At 25.7% G+C, this 20,194-nt stretch overlaps 3 protein-coding genes across 8 annotated transcripts; 2 read left to right on the top strand and 1 right to left on the bottom strand.

Moving 5' to 3' along the window:
• The first annotated feature begins 878 nt into the window (after positions 1-878).
• Positions 879-1,996, top strand: LOC123273480 (40S ribosomal protein S26). Its single transcript, XM_044740904.1, has 3 exons — positions 879-1,013; positions 1,480-1,788; positions 1,879-1,996. Exons 1-3 carry the CDS (start codon positions 1,011-1,013, stop codon positions 1,915-1,917), a joined length of 351 nt encoding a protein of 116 aa, XP_044596839.1. The 5' UTR covers positions 879-1,010; the 3' UTR covers positions 1,918-1,996.
• A 523-nt stretch (positions 1,997-2,519) lies between these two features.
• On the bottom strand, positions 2,520-3,954 carry LOC123273479 (PEST proteolytic signal-containing nuclear protein-like). The gene is made up of 3 exons (XM_044740903.1): positions 3,683-3,954; positions 3,019-3,287; positions 2,520-2,782 (listed from the first exon to the last, which is right to left on the bottom strand). The coding sequence occupies exons 1-3, from the start codon at positions 3,717-3,719 to the stop codon at positions 2,537-2,539; spliced, it is 552 nt and encodes a 183-aa protein (XP_044596838.1). The 5' UTR covers positions 3,720-3,954; the 3' UTR covers positions 2,520-2,536.
• Positions 3,955-4,336: 382 nt separating this feature from the next.
• LOC123273478 (broad-complex core protein isoforms 1/2/3/4/5-like) lies at positions 4,337-19,961 on the top strand. 6 transcript variants are annotated; one of them, XM_044740900.1, is made up of 6 exons: positions 4,337-4,830; positions 5,045-5,238; positions 5,454-5,651; positions 7,010-7,523; positions 7,623-7,682; positions 13,357-13,665. In XM_044740900.1, exons 2-6 carry the CDS (start codon positions 5,053-5,055, stop codon positions 13,620-13,622), a joined length of 1,224 nt encoding a protein of 407 aa, XP_044596835.1. In that variant the 5' UTR covers positions 4,337-4,830; positions 5,045-5,052; the 3' UTR covers positions 13,623-13,665. The 6 variants fall into 6 exon arrangements, with proteins under 6 accessions (XP_044596835.1, XP_044596832.1, XP_044596831.1 ...); XM_044740897.1 differs by lacking the exon at positions 13,357-13,665 and adding an exon at positions 17,073-18,826 and having other exon boundaries at positions 4,338-4,827; positions 5,043-5,238; XM_044740896.1 differs by lacking the exon at positions 13,357-13,665 and adding an exon at positions 17,073-18,826 and having other exon boundaries at positions 4,338-4,830.
• The last annotated feature ends 233 nt before the right edge of the window (positions 19,962-20,194 follow it).

The following is a 20,194-nucleotide window of genomic DNA, read 5'->3' as shown; positions in this document are numbered from 1 at the left end:
CAAATCTACTATATCAACTGGAACTTTTTTTTCAGTCGATAATGTCAATTGATTTTTTTTTTTTGAAAACGTTACGTTGATGAAACCTCACGCTTAGAATCTTTCGCGATATTGAAACATTACATTTAATAATATTTACGCTTTTATTAGTTTTACATTGCAGAAATATAACGTTCTTAACAGTGAATATTCTCTATACATCACGTTTTCCCGAATCAACTATTCGATATATCACACGTTTAAAAAAAATATTTTATATCAAACATAACGTTCAACAAACATTCCGTTTATGATTTCAGTCGTTACAGAGATAGCAGTTTCATAGAAATTCAACATTTTCGAAGGTATTAATTCGGACTAAGTTGAGGCATCCATTTTTGCGACTTAAACAGCTATAAGAAATTTGAATTCCCAAGCGGCACAAATTTTTTTTGTTAATTTTTTGTTGAATTTAAGTTGACAATTATTAATTTTCTAACTTCTTGTTAAGTGAAATTTACCAAAAATTAAACATTTTTTTTTGTGATGCTTGAGTTAGTGCTTCAGCGCTTGTAACAGCTTAAAAAGACGAATTATAATATTTATTAATTCGCTTACTTTAGATATTAGGATTATTAAATAAATAAAAGTAAAATATAATTAAAAAATTAAATAATCATTTAATTTTTAAACATTTATTTACAGTACATTACTACAACTGTGCAATATATTTTTGAATTAAATATTTTTGGTTTCATTTCAGAAATAAACTACAGTGACATCTACCAATCTAATTATCACTGATATAAATTGTTTTTAATAATTTTTAATATTTAATTGTTATAAAAATTGTTTATAAATAAATAATAGAAAAAAAATCATTTATTTTCTTTCGCGTAATTATTTTTTTTTATTACCAACATATAACAATATATTTATTTTGAATATACAAAATTTGATTAGAGTATACTTCCGCTCGGAATAGTTTGTGGAGCTTCCCTCTTTCCCAGACGAATCGTCTTAAAGGCAGAATGGTAACAAGCTTTTTATTCTATTTATTATCAATAAATAATTATTTTAATATCATTTATAAAATGATAAATGATATAAATATATTATTTAATTATTAGTGAATAAAATAACATTCTTTTCAAGTGTTTTTTATGCTTTGATAAGTAATATCAATTGGTTATGAAATGACGTGTGTATTGACCATGTGGCTTTTTAATGATCAATAAATAAATAAATCAAACAATACTCATATACAACAAAAATTTTATAACCAAGCGTTTAAATTTTTGATTGTAATTTTTTTAAATCAAGAAAATCACATTAATATTGATAAAATTTTAAGTTTGTGTTATTAACCTCAAAATACGAATTTGCGGTTTTTGTTGTCGCGTCTAAAAAATTATTGAAGACCTAAAAGATAATCGTTATTAACAATACATCAATAATATTTATGAGAATAATTTACTAACTGATTAAAATTATTTTCAGACGTGCAAACGACGAAACGGAGGACGTGCTAAGCACGGACGTGGACATGTCAACCCAGTCCGTTGCACCAATTGTGCCCGATGTGTACCTAAGGACAAGGCAATTAAGAAATTCGTCATTCGTAACATCGTAGAAGCTGCTGCTGTCCGAGACATCAACGATGCTAGTGTTTATGAATCTTATCAGCTTCCTAAACTCTACGCCAAATTGCACTACTGTGTATCTTGCGCAATCCATTCAAAAGTTGTGCGCAACAGATCCAAAGCTGATCGTCGTATTCGTACACCACCTCAACGTAACTTCCCCAGGGTAATTGTCAAAACTTTATTCTCATTGTTACTTTCCAAAAGAATATCCAAAATTTTTTATTAACTATATTGTTTATTTAACTTGTTTCAGGATAACATGCGTCAAGGTGCTCAACAAAACAGAAAGTGAATATCAATTAAATCATTTTGATTACATCTACAAATAACAATAAAAAACAAACAAAAAAACTAGAAACAGCGTTATTATTTATTCAATTTGTTTTTTTTTTCCTTAAATTAATTTATTCCAGTAAACATTGATTAATTATTAATTTAATTATTTTATTGAAAAATTTCAAGTCTACAGCAATTACGATTACAAATTTTTTAATAATGAATTTGTATAAGGAAAATTAGTCAAAGTTTAAATGATTATTAAAATTGTTGTAATAATTGAAAAACATCAATTGTTATGATAAGAAAAATATGAGCAACAGTGAATATTAAATACAATTAAAAGTTATAGAAACAGTCGTTGTGAATATCAAGTATTTAACTGTCGATGTGTAATTCATTTTTATTGTTTATTTTTTTTTCTTTATAGTAATATAAGCAAATACTTGGTGCAATATATTTTAATAAAATAATAATAATTACAATTATAAATTGAAATTTTCTAATGTAATTTATACATCTAAGAAGTATTATTAATTTCTTTCAATGATTTTACTTTAGTAATAGTAATAATAATAATATTAATAATGAATGAATTTACAGTGAGTGACAGTTGGCTCTAATAAATCTAATAATCATTTATTATTTGCTTCGTCCATGGCTTTCTTGAGAGTTTTTTCGAATATTTTTTTAGAATCACAGAAGCCTTGCTTTGTTTTGCCAAATGAATTTGGACCAGCTGATGTCGGTGTCTCGCGTCCAATATTCCTCATCCTCATTCTTGCTTCTGCTGGCATTTCTTCTGGTTCATCATCGTCGTCAGCATTGAACACAGAAGCTACGGTTGTCTTTGTAGGAGCTATTGATTTAGCTGTTGGTTTCTGCAACAAGTCAAAAATTATTTTATTAATAATAATAATTATAATAAAACTTCAGGTCTTAAGATATAACACGTAATAAGAATCAGGTGAAAAGTTATACAAAGAATAAATGTGTTAGAATTTATTGATGGTCTTTTCACCTGATTCTTATTACGAATAATAATAATAATAATTATTATTATTATTATTATTATTATTATTATTATTGTTAAAAAATAATAGTTATGATAGTTTACCGTAGTAGGGCCTAGTTTTATTTGAATTCCTTTTTTAGCGTCAGTACTGGTGGGCTTCTTGCTAAAACCAAAGGCTAGTTTTTGTTTCTGCTGCATACCGGTGTCCCTTGATGATCCATAGGAACTGGTGGTTTCACGATCAGTTCGATGTCTGTCATCAGAAGCTCGCCGTCTCAATGGAGATCTTTCTCGTTCTCGCCTGTAATTCCTGTCATCCTCATCACTGCTGTCATCCGAACCATCGCGATCTCCTCTGTAGGCATTTGGCCCTGATAATTTCAAACACTGGCAAAGTTCAGATCAAGTTAAACAACGCTGATTTTATTACCAGAAAAAATTTTAAGCAACACGCCTATTAAACTTTTTCTTTATAATTTATTATTATTATTATTATTATTATTATTATTATTAATTATATAATTATCAATATTTCACATTGACATTATGTTGTTCATTAAAAATACATTCTGTTGCTTATTAATCAATATACTTTAACAGAAAATAAATTTATATTCATCAATTTTCATTTTGAATTAAGAATTTTGGTTGATCGAGACTTATATTCATAAATATTTAATAATATTAATACATTAAAATAATTTGGAAAAAAAAATATGTCAATAAATGTGGTATGTAGTGTAATTATAAATGAAATAAATGGAACCTTTTCTGTAGTCCTCTGATTGATTTCGTCGCGACATATTCCTTGAACTGTTACTCCCGATATAATTATGTGTTAAAAATTACTATTACCGGTAATTGTACTTTATTTTAATCACAGTAATACGTAAAAGTAAACTAAACTTAATATAATTCAACAATACTTTACACCCCTGAACTCCAAAACTGGTATATACACAGTAATAAGTGTAATAAGTATATAGAAAGTTACAAGCATAGGTTAAATAATTTTACTATATATATAAAATTAAACCTGAGAACAGCAAACTACTGAAGATGGCTATCTTGTTTATACTGTTAAGCTGTTTCTAATTAAAATATGTATATAGTAAAATTATAATAAATTATGACATTTTGATTGATTTATAAAAATATTATTTATCTTTTTAAAAGATAAAAATGTGTTTGGTTTGAATATTTAACTTAAATAAATGAATAAAAAATGTATACTTATTTTTTTTTAAAATAACAAAATTGAATTGGCCATCTATTGTATGTTAAATAAAAAGACATCAAATTATATTTTTTTTATCATCAATAGGCAATTATTTGATTTTTTTATGCACCTAAGTTTTCGGTAAGTTTCGCTTATACAGAAAGGATATAAGCCACTACGACAATCAGCGACGACAACGAGTTACATCGCGTATAGTGTGCGTATTAACGACAGGAAGTGAATTCTATGGCGCATCTTATGCGTTTTCCTCGAAGGAAAATGGCTACCAGCTGTCACTATCGGAAAGTAGTTTAACTTATAAAATAAATCTAGATTAATCAATAACCTACATTAATAAACTATATTTATTAATTGATGCGGCGCAATTAAATTGTAAACAATTTGTAATTAAAAATATAACAATATCGGGTATATTATCTCTACTATAAATTGTTTTATGTGCCATGAAAATTCTCTACAACTCGACTGTTTACAGTTCTTAATTCGTGTGAACTTAATGAAGCTTTTTCGACTTACGATAAATTTAATGACTTGAAAAATAACATTTTTACTATCAATTTAAAGTACAAAACTATAAAATAAATAAGTTTCTATCCGTTTTCCATCACGAAGGGTTAATATTCAGTGAATTATTAAAATAAGTTTAATTTCTCGCTGAGTTATACAAAAAAAAGGTATGACATTTTTTTTTTCAATCAAATGGATGCAATCAATACTCATGAATGATTCACATGTTTTATATTGTTTATATAATTATATTTGTTTATTATTTATAGTTATTTATTTATTTCATTATGATTTTAATTAAAGAAAAAAATTTTAATTTTTAACTTTTTTTCTTAACATATAAAAAATCGATTTTATTAATTTTGTTATGCTTTTTTATAGGAACAGTCATGGGTTCCAGTCAACAGTTTTCTCTTAGGTGGAACAATTACCTGAAGCATATAACTTGTGCTTTTGAGACATTAAGGACTGATGAAGATTTAGTTGATGTAACATTAAGCTGCGAAGGCAAACGGATCAGAGCACACAAAATGTTACTGTCAGCATGTAGTACATATTTTCGTGATTTATTCAAGGTAAAATTACTTTGATGTTTGTTGATATTATAATTATATTCATCAATAAATTTAAAAGAATTACTCTTTGTTGTAATTTGAATATTCCAAATTCGCACTAGTTTTTATTGAAGTATTAATGATTTTAGTTTTATTACGACTAAATAATTTCGTGAAGAAATAATTTAAAAAGTAATAAATTCTCTATAAAATAAATTTTCTTCATTTGATCGCAGGAAAACCCGTGTCAACACCCAGTCATAATATTCAGAAATGTCAAATTTGACGACCTAGCAGCTTTAGTTGATTTTATGTATCAAGGAGAAGTTAATGTAGTACAAGAACAGTTAGCTAGTTTTCTTACGACAGCAGAATTATTAGCAGTTCAAGGACTTACTGACGGAACAGGAAAGGATAATGATAGTGTAACAGAGGTAAATTTATAAACATTAATTATAATAAATATTTTTTGAAACTTCATTTAATCGATTCTTTGAATTTAGCTAATACAAAATTATACAGTTATTGTTTCATTTCTAATTTGATTACGAGAACGTAATCGTGAATAGAAAAAATACTTTACATGAACACAGAAAAAAATGTTCTTGAATCAAGTATATGGGTGATTCTCTGTAAGGATGTTTTTTGCTGTCCCAGGCATTTTTTTATTAGAAAAATTGTTATTTTGTTACTAAAAAAAATTTATTACGAAAGTAAAAAAACATTTCTATTTTGAGCATTGAAAACTAAAATGAAATAAAATTTGGTTTTTTTGCTATAAATACGTAAACCACCGAAATAACAGTCCCTTGGGCTGTCTCATTCCCAAAATTAAAACTTTAAGATTAAATTTTAAGTTATTCGTCCATAATATATGATTTGGTCCATAATGTTTATAAACTTAATTAGTTAACTAACAATCTTCTTCAATAAAAAGTACCGAAAATTGATTTGTTTCATTAAATTCATTAAACCAAAGTTTGTCCCAGGCATTTTAAAAACAGTCCCCTGCCAGAAGTTCAAAGCCAAAAAAAAAATCCAGCGTGTTATTTTACCTTTTGTAAGGTTTATAAGGATCTAACTAGCCTTAAATTAATAACCATAGGACTGTTAGCGCTTTATCGCCATTTTATTTAGTGTCAAAGCACCGTTTGTGCTGGAAATATGTGTCTGGGCCACTTCAAAACTCAGTCCCCTGGCAACTATTTTTATCTATAATTTATTTATAAAATTGGATCTATAAGTCTTAATATTATTCTAATTAATGTGAACATTTATTGAGAACTTGAAAAGTTGAATGCATTGAAATAGTTTGCTTAATTTTTCTCAATTTAATAAAAAAAAAAACAGTCCCCTGGCAAACAGTCCCCTGTCATGTTATACGGCAAAATATACACAAATATCGAAAAAGCAAAAATTAAATCGGCTGTTTATTTATTATGATGAAGCTGATAGTTTTGTAGCCCTTGTTAATTTTTTTTCTAATAAAATCAAAAATAATTTGGTCGGACAATTTTGTACAGATTTAAGACGTCCTTACAGAGAACCACCCATATAATTTTGAAGAACTTCATCTTCTTGATTTGAGTAAAAAAATTCTTTAACTAAGAAATTTTTACTTTGTTTAAGTAAATTTTACTTGATTCAATAATTTTTCGTCTTGATTTAAGACAATTACCCTCTTCAAAATTATTTTCTTGGTTCAAGAATTTTTTTCTCGAATCAAGTTAATTTTTTTTTCAGTGAAGCTTTACTTGTCTGAATTTTGGATAACATTAATTTTTATTATTAGGAGGACGTGGAATTGCCCAATGAGCCAGAAGTACAGCTTCAAAATCCTGCAGGCAAACACATGACAAATAACAAAGGAGGTAAATCGCCATCATCACCAATGCAATTTCATTCAATTGAATTACAACCTGAAATACCACCTGCAAAGCGCCGAAAATATCGTGACAGTGGATTATCAAATGCTGATAAATCTGGTACTGGATCGAAAAAAGATTTAAATGACAAATTAAATGAAAATCAAGTAAATACCACGGGTTCTAATCCCGTGGAAATAATACCTCTAATGCCAAATTTAAAATTGGAAATACCAGAGTATCTAGAGCAAGATACCAGTAGTTGTAGTTACGAGGAACAAAATACTGGAGATGGTTCAGCGATTAAATTAGGTGACGATGTTTTATCTAATACTGTAGATGAGGAGCACAAACCCGATATAAGTCAAACATTTTATTCAAGTCAGTCATCCGATATTCCTGATGTTAAGCATGCAGCAGCAACAGCAGCTGCTGATATAGGTAAATATAATTATTTTTTTTCATTTTTAATTATTGTTTATTTTCTATATTATTTATACCAATTTTACTAATATTTGTTTTACTTTATTCCTTTTATAGGACACTTACTCTCGAAACCTAGTACATCGAGTGAGCGAATACCTCAAGAAGCAGCTCAAGGTAAGTGAAATAGAATCTTTTAATTACTTTTGTATAGTATGTATCGTTGCCTGCTGCTGTTGCCGAATTCTTTGCCTTTAATTTTGTCACTGCACAATCGAATTAATATTTATTTTGATCGCGATAATATTCCTTCATCATGATTTGCTGATTATTATTTAGTTTTTTTATCAAATAGAAACAATTTAATTCTTTTTTTTTTTTTTACATCAACATTTAATAGTTTTGTACAATAATAATAATAATAATAATAATAATGATGATGATGATGATGATGATAATAATAATAATAATAATAATAATAATAATAATAATAATAATAAAAATGAATATTTGTGTATAAAATAATTCATAGTGGCAAATGGCGCTGCAGAAGGCAGTCTTTTTATATTCACTAGGTGTATGACACTATAAATATTGCATTGAGAAAAATATTAACGTTATGCATTGTCACTTTCAAGCGTAATAAATTATTGTTAAATAATTCTAAACGTAGTAAATATTCCCTGAAAATAAAATACTTAACAAATTCTAAAGGGAAACTTTGAATAAAAATAAACTAATGGTAACGATCAATAATTTATCGTAGAGGGTCCTTTTGGTTAATAATATGACAGTAATAGAATTTTAATAAAAATGTATAATATGGCGCAGTAGCCTGTGCAGCTTTACATTACTCATACACATACAAAGAAAAAGTATTTAAATCAATATTTTTTTTTGTACAAAACTTGGGCAAATATTAGAGGCCATACTAGCGACTATACTACAAAACCTTTTTTTTCTTCCTGTATTAAATTTCTAAACATTAAATTTGACAACTATACGTCAACATTTTTCAATTTTAATAATTAGACATCTATTATATCTTTATGATTATTTACATGATTAAAAAAAAAAAAAAATGATATCAAGAATGTTAATTATTTTAATTGAAAAATGTTAATCCAATTAGAGTAATGAATGAGCGAATGTGGTGGATATATTAAGGTGATTGTTTTTTTTTCTGATATTGAAACGGAAATCTTTTTTCTCTTTATTGACATTGATTGTTGAAACGCATTCTAGAACTCAACGTGCATGTATAATTTAATTTTTTTATTTTCTTTTAATTGATTTTATTTTTTTTTATTTACTTCCTTTAAATATATAATGAAATCCTCAGTAAAGTGGCACTTTCGGGTTTAGGTGGTTCTCATAAAGGCTAGGAAGCGTTGCCAAGTGCTATTGTGTAGCCGACAATCATCAACATTCCTTTAAAAACTTAACTAAACTTACCTCTTTTGATTTATTTATTTTCCCATATCTACTAACAATTTTATTTAACATTGAAAACTTTTTTTCTGTTGAATATTTTTTATTAAAAATGATTCATTTACTATTTTTGTCTATCATGGAAAAAGTATTTCCTGTTATTTTTTATGATATATAGATAATATTTATAAATATAAAAACAATTTTTTAAAAACTCATTTGGTAATAGCGGTGACGGTATCGCGACCTAGGCATGTATCAGCATTTTCTGTTCTTTAAAACAAAACAAAAATTCCTACGCCATGGTACTTTGTTTCAAGTATTCAAGTGGAGTTTGATATAGAACAATTTAAAAACAAAAAATTAACAATAATAACCATAGGTAAGTAGAGTTACAAAAATTTAGCAATGATTAAATGGGAGCATGACTTACCTATAGTTTAGTTGATTAATAAGCGACTGATACACGATAAAAAAGCCAAACTGTAAACCGAAGCTCATCACTAATAAACTGAATACCAGAAATTAATAAAATAATATTTTTTAAACCATCATTTAGCGACAAATTGATTTTGTAATATCATGAATAAAATTTGTAAACATAGAAAAGAAAAAAAAAATTTTTTTTGAACATGAAAAACATAAACACAAATGACAATGAAACTTGATTTATTTTTTATGGTTTTTGATCAATGAAACATAAGAAAAGTGAACATTGATCGCGATTAATATGGATAAAGTTATTAAATAAATAATAAAATTTGATGTTATACATTAAATGTATGACTGGTAAATGAAGATGAAAATTTACTAATTAAAAATTAAAAATAAAAATAAACAATTATAGGCGAATACACTGAACAAGCACCTGGCAATGCTAAATATTGTGGGTATTGGTCGCTGATAATCTAAATTGGCTTACGGCTAAGGGTTGGTGCTGGGATTGGTCATAAAATACTACTTCACATGTTACTAATGGTTGCTGCATGTGCACAAATAATAAAATATCATTAACTGAAGATTTGGCCAATTTTCTTCAGGAGGAATTACATACATATCTGGTCAACCTCATAGCCTCAGCAAAGCAAACGGTCATGGAAAAGTATGTGTACACTGTAAACGGCGAGGAGTACTTACATCACGTGGAAAGCTCAAGCAAACACGCTTCAAATGTTGGGCCTGTAATGCCTGCTTGTGCCGCTGGCCATGTTTTACGGAATTTCATGAACTCCGAGCTATTCCTCATATTCCTCCCCCATAGCATCAACCTGCCCAGAGGCCGTATTTGTAAATTTTATAAATATATACATATATATCTATAAATACATATTTATATATAACTAATACCCACAAAATGCTTAGTTGACATTATATAATGTCACGCGTTGCTCATGGGGTTACTTAATAAATGATATCTGCTATGCAGATGACACTGAACATACGTGAACGTACTTCAATCTACACCTCAAAGGTGTTAAAAAGAAAGCATGTTATTATTATTTTTTGTTTTTATATTATTTTTGTTAAAAAAATGCGTTTATTTTACTTTCCACAATGCACTGTCAATATGTACAAATTATTAAGACTTGACACATTTTTTTTTATTTTTTATTATTACTTTTAATTAAGAAGTTTCAAAGTGTTAACGGATTATTATTATTATTATTTAAATATTTTTTTATAGTTTTAATTTTGCACGAGATTAATTTTAAATGTTAAATTTATGCATTTAAGTAAATAATATCATTATCACTCCAAATGTATTATAAAATTAAGATAGTTAACAAAGCGAACCGATTTATGTGGGAAAACAAAAATTCAAATGGGAATTTTTATAGAACAAATGGTTTTTGTTACTCGTGTATAAAGAAATATGATTTTTAAAATATTAATCAACAGTCTAAACTCTATTGTGTAAAATTATTCTCAACCTATTTAATTATTGTCTGAAATTACCCATATATTACTTTGAAATAATCAAATTAATATACAGGCATCTTATATTTATCAAATTAATATAACTTTTTTTTACACTACCACAATTTTTTTTCTAAAAATTTATTTTACAATTCAATTTTATAGAAAAATGAAGCCAATGTAAATTTGTAAAAGGAAACTTTCTTAAAAATTTACTCTATCGACCTTTTGTGTTAGAATTTCACATTCTATTCCGTAATAATATTTTATTTTGAAGAGATTAGGTAAAGATCTTATTTCGATTTACTTTCTTAATTAAAAATTATACTTTTTAATGAAACGACTGTCACTTTTGATTATAAGTGAATGAAAATTATTTATTCAAAAATAAGATAAAAAAATTATTTTTAAGTAAAACCATCGTTAACTGGGGACATATTAATTTGCGATATATTTATCAATGTTGATTAAACAATACTGAATTAAAATCTTTATTTTAATATTTTTTTTTCTACTTATTTGCATAAGAAACATTTTTTTCTTTTGAAAATGTTGCAGAATGATTTTACTTCAATGAAACTTGAAATACATGAAGTTTTGTGAGTTGTATGAGAAGTTTATAGAAAAAAAAAAAAAACATTAAATCATTTTAAACTTTTTTTTTTCGACTTCATAAGAAGATGAAAATTAATTTCATAACAACTTTTTAACTTTTTTATTCTTATTTTATATTGAAGAAAATTAGTAAAATTATCGTTGTGATACATTAAATTTTGAAACGAAAATATCTCGGATGAAGGATTAAAATTCAGATCTAGGAAATAGACTGTAAATATGCTATATTTATATTGACTGAGTTTTATTTTAATATAAATAGAATTACTACTTATACATTTTCTTCATATTGTTATTTTGAAAAACTGCACCTTAATCTCAATGCAGTTTTAGTATACTGCTGGATATTATTTAATTTCGATCATTCCATAAATGTGATACTAATCAAAAGTGTATTAATTTTTTATTAATCGTAAAATTTATATTAAGTTAATAAAAAAAATTTATACAAATTAAAATTTGTACAAAAAAAAAGCTTATATAAATAAGATTCTTCTCTGTTTATCAACAGAAAATGCCACATTAATATTTAAATGTTTTTATAATAAAAATTTTTGCGCTATTACAACTAAATTATTCAGTCGTAAGTGAATTTAATTTTATTAATGGGAACACTTTCTTTTTTCTTTCATAAATTATGAGAATTATTATAAAAAATAGAAATTTTTCTCTTTTGTATTGTAGATTCAGGGTGAAATATTACAAGAAACCGAATAATTTCCTATATGGATTACAATTTTACGTCATATTATTCGAACCAATATTCAAATATTAAATTACATTACTGTAATATACGCTATAAGCCATTCAAACATCCAAAATCATTAATACATCATAATAATGTTCATTCAGGAAAAACTAAGTGCCCTGTTTGTTCACAAATGTTCAGTTGTCGTTACTAAATGATTAATCATTTTAAAACCAAACATTCAAGTAATTAGTAAACAGATATATACACTCTATTTCTTACACAATTCCTTAAGTATTAACAACGAACAAATTTTAGAAATATGGTCTCAATATCTTCTACAAATAATTTTAATCATGCGTTGTTGGATAAAATTTGTAAAAATTTGATACTATTTTACGTTGTATAATGAATTAGTGCCATAAAAAATGTTGAATGCTCTGATAATTTTTGGCCTTTTATTATTCATTAATTATAAAATGATTTCGTAATTATTAAATTCAAATTAACTATGCCGAAGTATAGAACTTGGCTGATTTTTGGCTGTAAAAAATCGAAAAATTAACTTATTTAAGTTTTTTTTTTTTCATTATTTTTAAAAGAAAATAAAAAAGCAAAATTCAAAAATTTTTTAAAAATGAAAAAAAAATATTTAGACCAGGATATTATAATACTTTTCTTCTAATTTATTCAATTTTTTGTGCTTTTGAAGAAAAAAATATTGACACTGAAAATTGATGTTTGAAAATTTTCCATTAGAAATAAAACGATTCTTTTTTCTTCTTTCATTTCCAAGTTACAAAAAAAAGTTAAACTTAAAACTATAAATTTTTCTACAAAAATTCATAATATTTAACGCAGAGAAAAGTAAAATATAAGAAATTTGTCGATAACTCAATTTTTAGATTTTTGAGAGCAATTTGGCATAATTATCCAAGTTGAATTAAAACGGAATACAAGTTCGACAATTAATAATTTATTGAAAAAAGCTACAGGAATTGAAAAAAAAAAAAAAAAAAAAAAAAAACGTATTTTGAATAGTCTGCATGGAAAATTTATGTATTTTATAAGCCAATGAAACCTGAAATAAAAAACGAAATAGGTGATGAATTTCTGAGTAATATTTTTGTTCGGTAGTTATAAATTAATGATGATTCGGTGAAATTAAAAAAAAGTGGTGTTATTTCTGTTTATTTATAGACCCACGAAGCAATAATGGCAGTGGTAAAATTGGTCCCGATGCTCCTGAATTACATTCATCACCTACTGATAATTTAGATGAGCCTTTAAAAACCGGAATATTTCGTTGTAGAATTTGCCCAAAAACATTCAAGCATCCTATATCATTAGCTTTGCATAAAAATGTACATGCCGGACAGACCAAATGTCCTTTTTGCCAACATGTTTTTAGTCGAAGTTATAATATGAGAAAACACATACTTTATAAACATAAATATACATTATAAATACCAATTAGTACAAAAATTAAAATTATCAAAACTTCCAATTTTCGCACAAATTTTTCATGTGATTGAATCGTTTAACAGCCGAGACCAGTGATTGCAGTTTCAATCGGCTTAGCGAAACGAATGGAAATTTTGAAAAAACGTTTTTAGAGATAATAGATAATTTAATAAACTATTTCACCACAAAGCGTTTTTTTCAAAAATTTCATTCGTTTCGTGAAACCAATCGAAACTGCAATTGCTCTGTTGTTGGGAGTGCGACAAAGATAGTTCCGTTGAACTCCGTGAGAGCAAAGCGAGAAAAAGATGGTCTCGCCTGTTAATGAAAATTACATGAAATTATTAACCTTTTAATGAGTTTTTAATTGAACAAGAAAAAGATTAAATTTTATTAAAGCTAACTGTTGAATTTATTTTCAACACTGAAATTTTATATCCACTATTTAGCAATAAAATTAATTGTTTCGTTGAATTGGGGATTTATTACTTTAAAAAACATTTTTTTTGTTCTCATAAAATCAATCATGAAAAGGTTAATTTCTTTTTAGTATTTTAAATTAATATCATTTTTTTTCTGAATTCTAAATTTATTTATTAAATTTGTTTTTATTTATTATTGAAAAAAGCAAATATTATGACTGACACACTATTTACACTGACGAAACTTACACTTTACTTCATTTTAAACAGCAATAATCAAAACACACTGTTTCACGCATTTGAACTTGGAAAATTAATGTACATATATAATTTATTATACTCAAGAAAAATTTAATCTGTGTCCAGTACAATGTAATTTATTCAAACTATAAAGTATAAATATTTTCTTTAGTGTAGTTGTTTAGTTCAAGTCAAATTATTAAATTTATTATCAAATTGATACTTTTTTTTTTCAAATTTATATAACTATAAATTATCATTCCATAAATTAAACTTAAATTATACATATTTATTTTAATTATGTATAACAATGTAATGACAGTAATCTACAAAAAAATACTCAATTAAAAAAAAATAAAAAATAAATAATTAAGAAAAAAATTAAAATAACTTTGTGATATATTATACATTTATTTATCAAGTTGCATTGAATTTTTGCTTTGAGCTTCGTTCTCTTCTTTTCAATAATTTAAAATACAGCGCTTGTTATATTGAACTAAAAAAAATTAAACACAGCGCGGTTGTGGAAATTAATAATTTATAAAATAGGCTTATTTTAGTTGACAAAAAAGTAGTAAATAAATATATTTTATTTTCTGCAGTACACTATATTATTTATTATTATTTTTTTATTTTTTTAAATAAAAAATGGCTATTTCTGGTTGATGGGTTATTTAGTGATGGTTCTGGGAAATACTGACAACAGTGGATGAATACATGACTCATAATATTATTAAACAAAGTAACGTTATTTGTCTTCTATTTATCAGTAAAAACGAATAGTGTTGAGCTTGAGAAAAAAAATTTTAAATAAAATAAACAAAAATAAAAAAAAAAAATTAAGAAGCTGTGTGTATGGGAAACACTTTGGATTGTGTGCGCAGAAGCAGTAACAAATACCAAAAGTGATCATCTGGGATCCAACTCCATCTTATATAATTCACCAAGGAAACCACATCAAATGAAAGGTCGTCGCAAGGATGGTCGATGGGTTTGCAATGTTTGTGGAAAACATTACTCAAGAAGTGATTCCCTTGCTCACCATCGTAGTATTCATAGAGGAGATACTGTCTGTCCAATCTGTCGTGCTGTCTTCACGAGGAAATATACCATGCGATGTCACTTGGTAAACATTCATGGGGTTCAGTGACTGAAGAAATATCATTTTTTAAATAAAATATAAATCATTTATACTCATTTTTTAAATAACAATGTATTTTCCACTTGTTATTATGTGGAATCAACAAATTTTCGCTCAATAATACTTAGAAGCAAAATTTTTATCTTCCACCTATTTTTAGTATTTAAAGTTGAAAATAATTTGTCATTTAATTTTGTTGCAAATAGGCATTATGATGATAATAATCAATAATGATTATTTTTTTATGATATTTCAACGTAAAACATTTCAAAAATTGTTGTTATATATAAATTAACTAAATATCATTATAGGCGAAACAAAATTTACTTAATAACTTACTCAATTAACTATGTCAAAATTGCTTTATTTTGTTTTTGTTTTTTATTTTTTATTATTTAAATATAACATTTACGTAAATGTACATATAAATAGATGAAATTCTCATCTGTCTATCTTGAAGTAAAAAATGGTTTAACTCTCACTTCATCTGTACTTATAGTTTAAATCCTTGCATTATAACTATTTTTTTTTTTTTTTTTTTTAATTAATCATTATTTTTATTATTTTGCATTATTATTTATTCACATGTAACAAATGCCAGTATTGATTTAAAAAATAATTTTTTTTTTATTTATAATAATTTGTGAAGTATGCTGTTTCTATAATTTTTTGTACTTTTTTGAAGAGTGTTTTTTCTTTTTTTTAAATACGCTTGATTTATTTATAGTTAAAATGTTTATTTTGCTCATATAAATATAATTTATAGAAATTAAACTATGCCAGATATACAACTAAGTTTAACTTTTAACAAAAAAAAAAAAAAATGATTATACGTAAGAATAAATTGATCTATATTAAAAAAGGTGCTAAAAATAATTTACGTACTGTAACTTCGTGATGTATTTATAAATAAAATTAGTTTATTAGAGACAGTTAACTGATTTTTCATTATGAAATTAAAAATCAAATAATTTTAATTATATTATGTGTAAAAAATAAAAAAGTAAATCAGTTTTTAATATTCAATATTATCAAGTAAATCTCATAAGTAAAATTAGATTTTTCATCAAAGTTTTGGTTAATTTTATTTTTATTATTTTTATCTGTTATTAAAGGAATACATGATTGTCGGTTCACTATTTGATTTAATATTGTAAAGTTAAAATAAGTGTTTATGCGAGAGTGCGGGTAGGTATTGCGTAATTCAAATAATTTTTTTATTTGGAAAAGAATTTGTTTTAGTTAACTGACGTGACATAAAATGAATTTCCGTAATGAAGTTTGCAGTTTTTATGCATGAAAATATTTAAAAGAGAAAAAAAAACCAAACAATCAATAATTTGGTACGTATGTGCATTATCATATAAATCAAAATCATAAACCATAACAATAAGAGTTAACGCTGAATTTATTTAGCATGGTTGCTAAATGAATGAATGTATTGAAACTTTTAATTTATTTTAATTTTTTTAATTCACTTATTATTTTGTTTGTAAATTTATTTAAGCATAAAGAGTATGAATGAATGTATGAGAGAGAATTTTTTTTGATAAAACAAAATCCGAGTTAAAAATTAGGAAAAAAAAAGTCCGTTGTAATACGTAAAAAATGTTAACTTTATTAGTATGAAATCTATTTATTTGATTTAGATTCACGTACAGTGGTCATCGAACAACCGTCGCATTCTTGCAAACTCTGCGGTAAATCATTTTGGAATCGAGACTCTATGTATAAACACATGAACATGCATAAGGGAACAACTCAATGTCCTGTTTGCCACAAAGTGCTGAGTCGTACTACGCATATGAAACGTCACTTAAAAAATCGCCATGGATGGTTAGGATTTGGAACGGTTACTGATACAACCACCGTTCGCAATGCAACCCAATTACCCACTGTAACATCAGCAGCTATTGCTCAACAGAATGCCAATACGGCGAATACTGAAACAAATGCAACATTTACTACAATACGAATAAGAGAGAGCAGTGTTGAAAGAATTACCTCTAGTCCTATTCCTTAGTGTGGATTATTATCATCATCAATGAAGACAACACTATTGTGTTAATAACGTTGCCTATATCTTCTTCTTCTTCTTTATCACACTAGTCATTCGTACACATATTTTCATGTGTATGTATGTGTATTTATGTATATGTGTAATATATCATACACTTAAACATAATAACACTATTAACACATTTTTAATTACACACATATAAAATTATTATTAATTTTATTAACTCAATGATTGATTGATTGCTTGTTTATTATAATTATTATTATCATTCTTTTATAATCAATGATATAAGGAGGAAAAAAGCCAATTTTATCTAGTCACTTTACTTCTCAGTACTTAAAGTATAAAGAGGAATGTGCATTTTTTTTTTTTTTTAACATAAGCGAGGCTTTACTTCCTAGTCCCCGAACTACTGCCAAAGTTCATTTATTCAAAGATTACATATTATTCTTTTTGTTTGATTTCTTTTTCTTATTTTAGTTATTTTGTTATTCACTGAATAACATTTTTTTTTTTAATTTTATTATACCAAACATAATATGGTACTATTCATTTTATTGTTGTGTTGTTTTATTTTTAATGCAATATTATTTTTAGCAATACCATAGTTATCCTTTTCTCTTTTAGTACTTGAAATAAAAAAAAGGAAAAAAAATAACCCACCAATTTTTGGTAGTATAAGATTTAAAAAAATATATATTATTTATATTTAATAACTATTACAATTATTAAATAACTTGCCAAATTTAATCATTAAGTTTAATTTAGTTTTAATATTACTATTTAGAGTAGAAAAATCATGCAAATGTAGGCAAAGATTAAAACCAAATAGTTTTTTTTTTGTTTAAAAAAACAATATTATGCGAATATTATGATTTATTAATAAGATATATTATGAAAAGAGGCTATTTAATTATACTGCATCCCAAAGATTTTATTTCATAGTGTGCAATTAAAGCAACTAAAGAAGTGACAACTAAATAGTTTATAACTTAGATGTTTTCTATTTTCAATTATTATTATTATGCATTGCAGTATGATAATTATTTTCATTTATATTAATATAAATGAATGTTTGTTTTATTTTTACACACATTTTAGTATCTTATGGATTTATTGAAAATAAAGTTAACAATTAAATGATATAGCACATTCCTCCTAAAAGAGAGAAAAAAAAAACAAAAACAAATAATACAAATAAGTGTAAGGTTGCCAAGAAAATTTAATATCTATAAGATATGTCTTTAGTTAATTATTTTTATTTAAATTTATATATAAATATATAATTCAAACATATATCGTATAGCATAATCCCATGTTTGACTTATTAATAGGCAATTAATGTAAGTGAAGAAATGTGTGAATAAAGTTCTAAAATGTCAACTGATTAACATTCTTGAATATTCTTCCTTGGCAAAACTATTTAATTCTTTTAATTTTTCAGCTAGTTTTCTAACAAATTTTCATATATTAATCTCTATTTACCGTTTATTTATTCAGCGAATTAGAATACTGACAGAAGAACTAACTTAATTTAAAAATAATCTTTAGTGAAAAAGAAAATTTTAAAGAGAATTACTATGTCTGAATATTTGAAAGAAAAATAATTTTTCAAAGATATTTTTTTGAATCAAATAGTTCTTCTTTTAGTGAAGTATATAACTAATACAACACAAATTAAAAAGTTACTCGAAAACAATTTTCCGTACGCCGTATCGCATGAATTCGTAAGCATTGTCAATTGGCACAGCTCTGCACGAGACAAAAAATTATGACACTAGGAATTAAATAAATTTATTTAAATTTCTGGCTGTATCAGCTAATAAGCTAAAATGAAAAATTTATAAATAAATAAATTTTTGATAATAAAACTAAATAATAATATAAAAAACACAAGTATTATCGTGATGAAAAAGATACAAGGTACAAGGTCGCACAGGCTTCTCGTAGATTTTTATATTGAGCTAATTCTGATGATTAAATGAGTTATGAATAAAAACTTTCTAATTGGGGATGGTTTATTAATTGATACCCGTTTGTTTTAATTATTTAATTTATTGAATTAATTATAAATAATTTAATTAAATGTTGATATTATGAGGAACCGGGAAGGTCACGAGGATATTAATGTGTTGCAGGGGGGGTGGGACGAAAACGGAAGCATGTTGGCGATACAACTGGTCAAGTGGTGATGCAGGGTCCAGGGCGTTTTTCTTGCAGTCTCTGTGGAAGTGTTTACAAGCACCTAGCTTCGCTGACCCAGCACCTCGAAGTGCATCGCAACCAGACAACCTGCGTCCTATGTCACACCACTCTCAGTCGTAGAACCGACCTGCGTCGTCATATGAGATTAAAACATAATATGCAATGGCAAAAGACGATCCAGAGGCATCGAAGTCCTAGAAAAGGAGTCAATTCTTAATTTCGTACTTTCTTTCATTGTTTATCTTATTTTTCTTTTTAATTTCCTCCTATATATACATAAACACAATTCATAAAGTTATCAATTACGATAAATATTCATATAAAAATACATTTATTATTAAAATTATTTAATATAGATTATAATAATGTATGCTAATTAAACTTAATATTTTTGGGACTTGTTACGTACTATAAATACTATTTTAAAGTTTATTGCGTGCTATTGATTATTTTAATTTTTTCTTCTCAAATAATAAATATTTTAAATAATTTACTGTAATTATTAATTATATATACAAAAAAAATATTTGTGTATATATTTAAAAG

Source organism: Cotesia glomerata, linkage group LG10 (genome assembly GCF_020080835.1).
Source record: "Cotesia glomerata isolate CgM1 linkage group LG10, MPM_Cglom_v2.3, whole genome shotgun sequence".
Taxonomy (NCBI): Eukaryota; Metazoa; Arthropoda; class Insecta; order Hymenoptera; family Braconidae; genus Cotesia; species Cotesia glomerata.
Note: the sequence above shows the minus strand (reverse complement) of the source record. Positions and strands in the feature narration are given on the sequence as shown.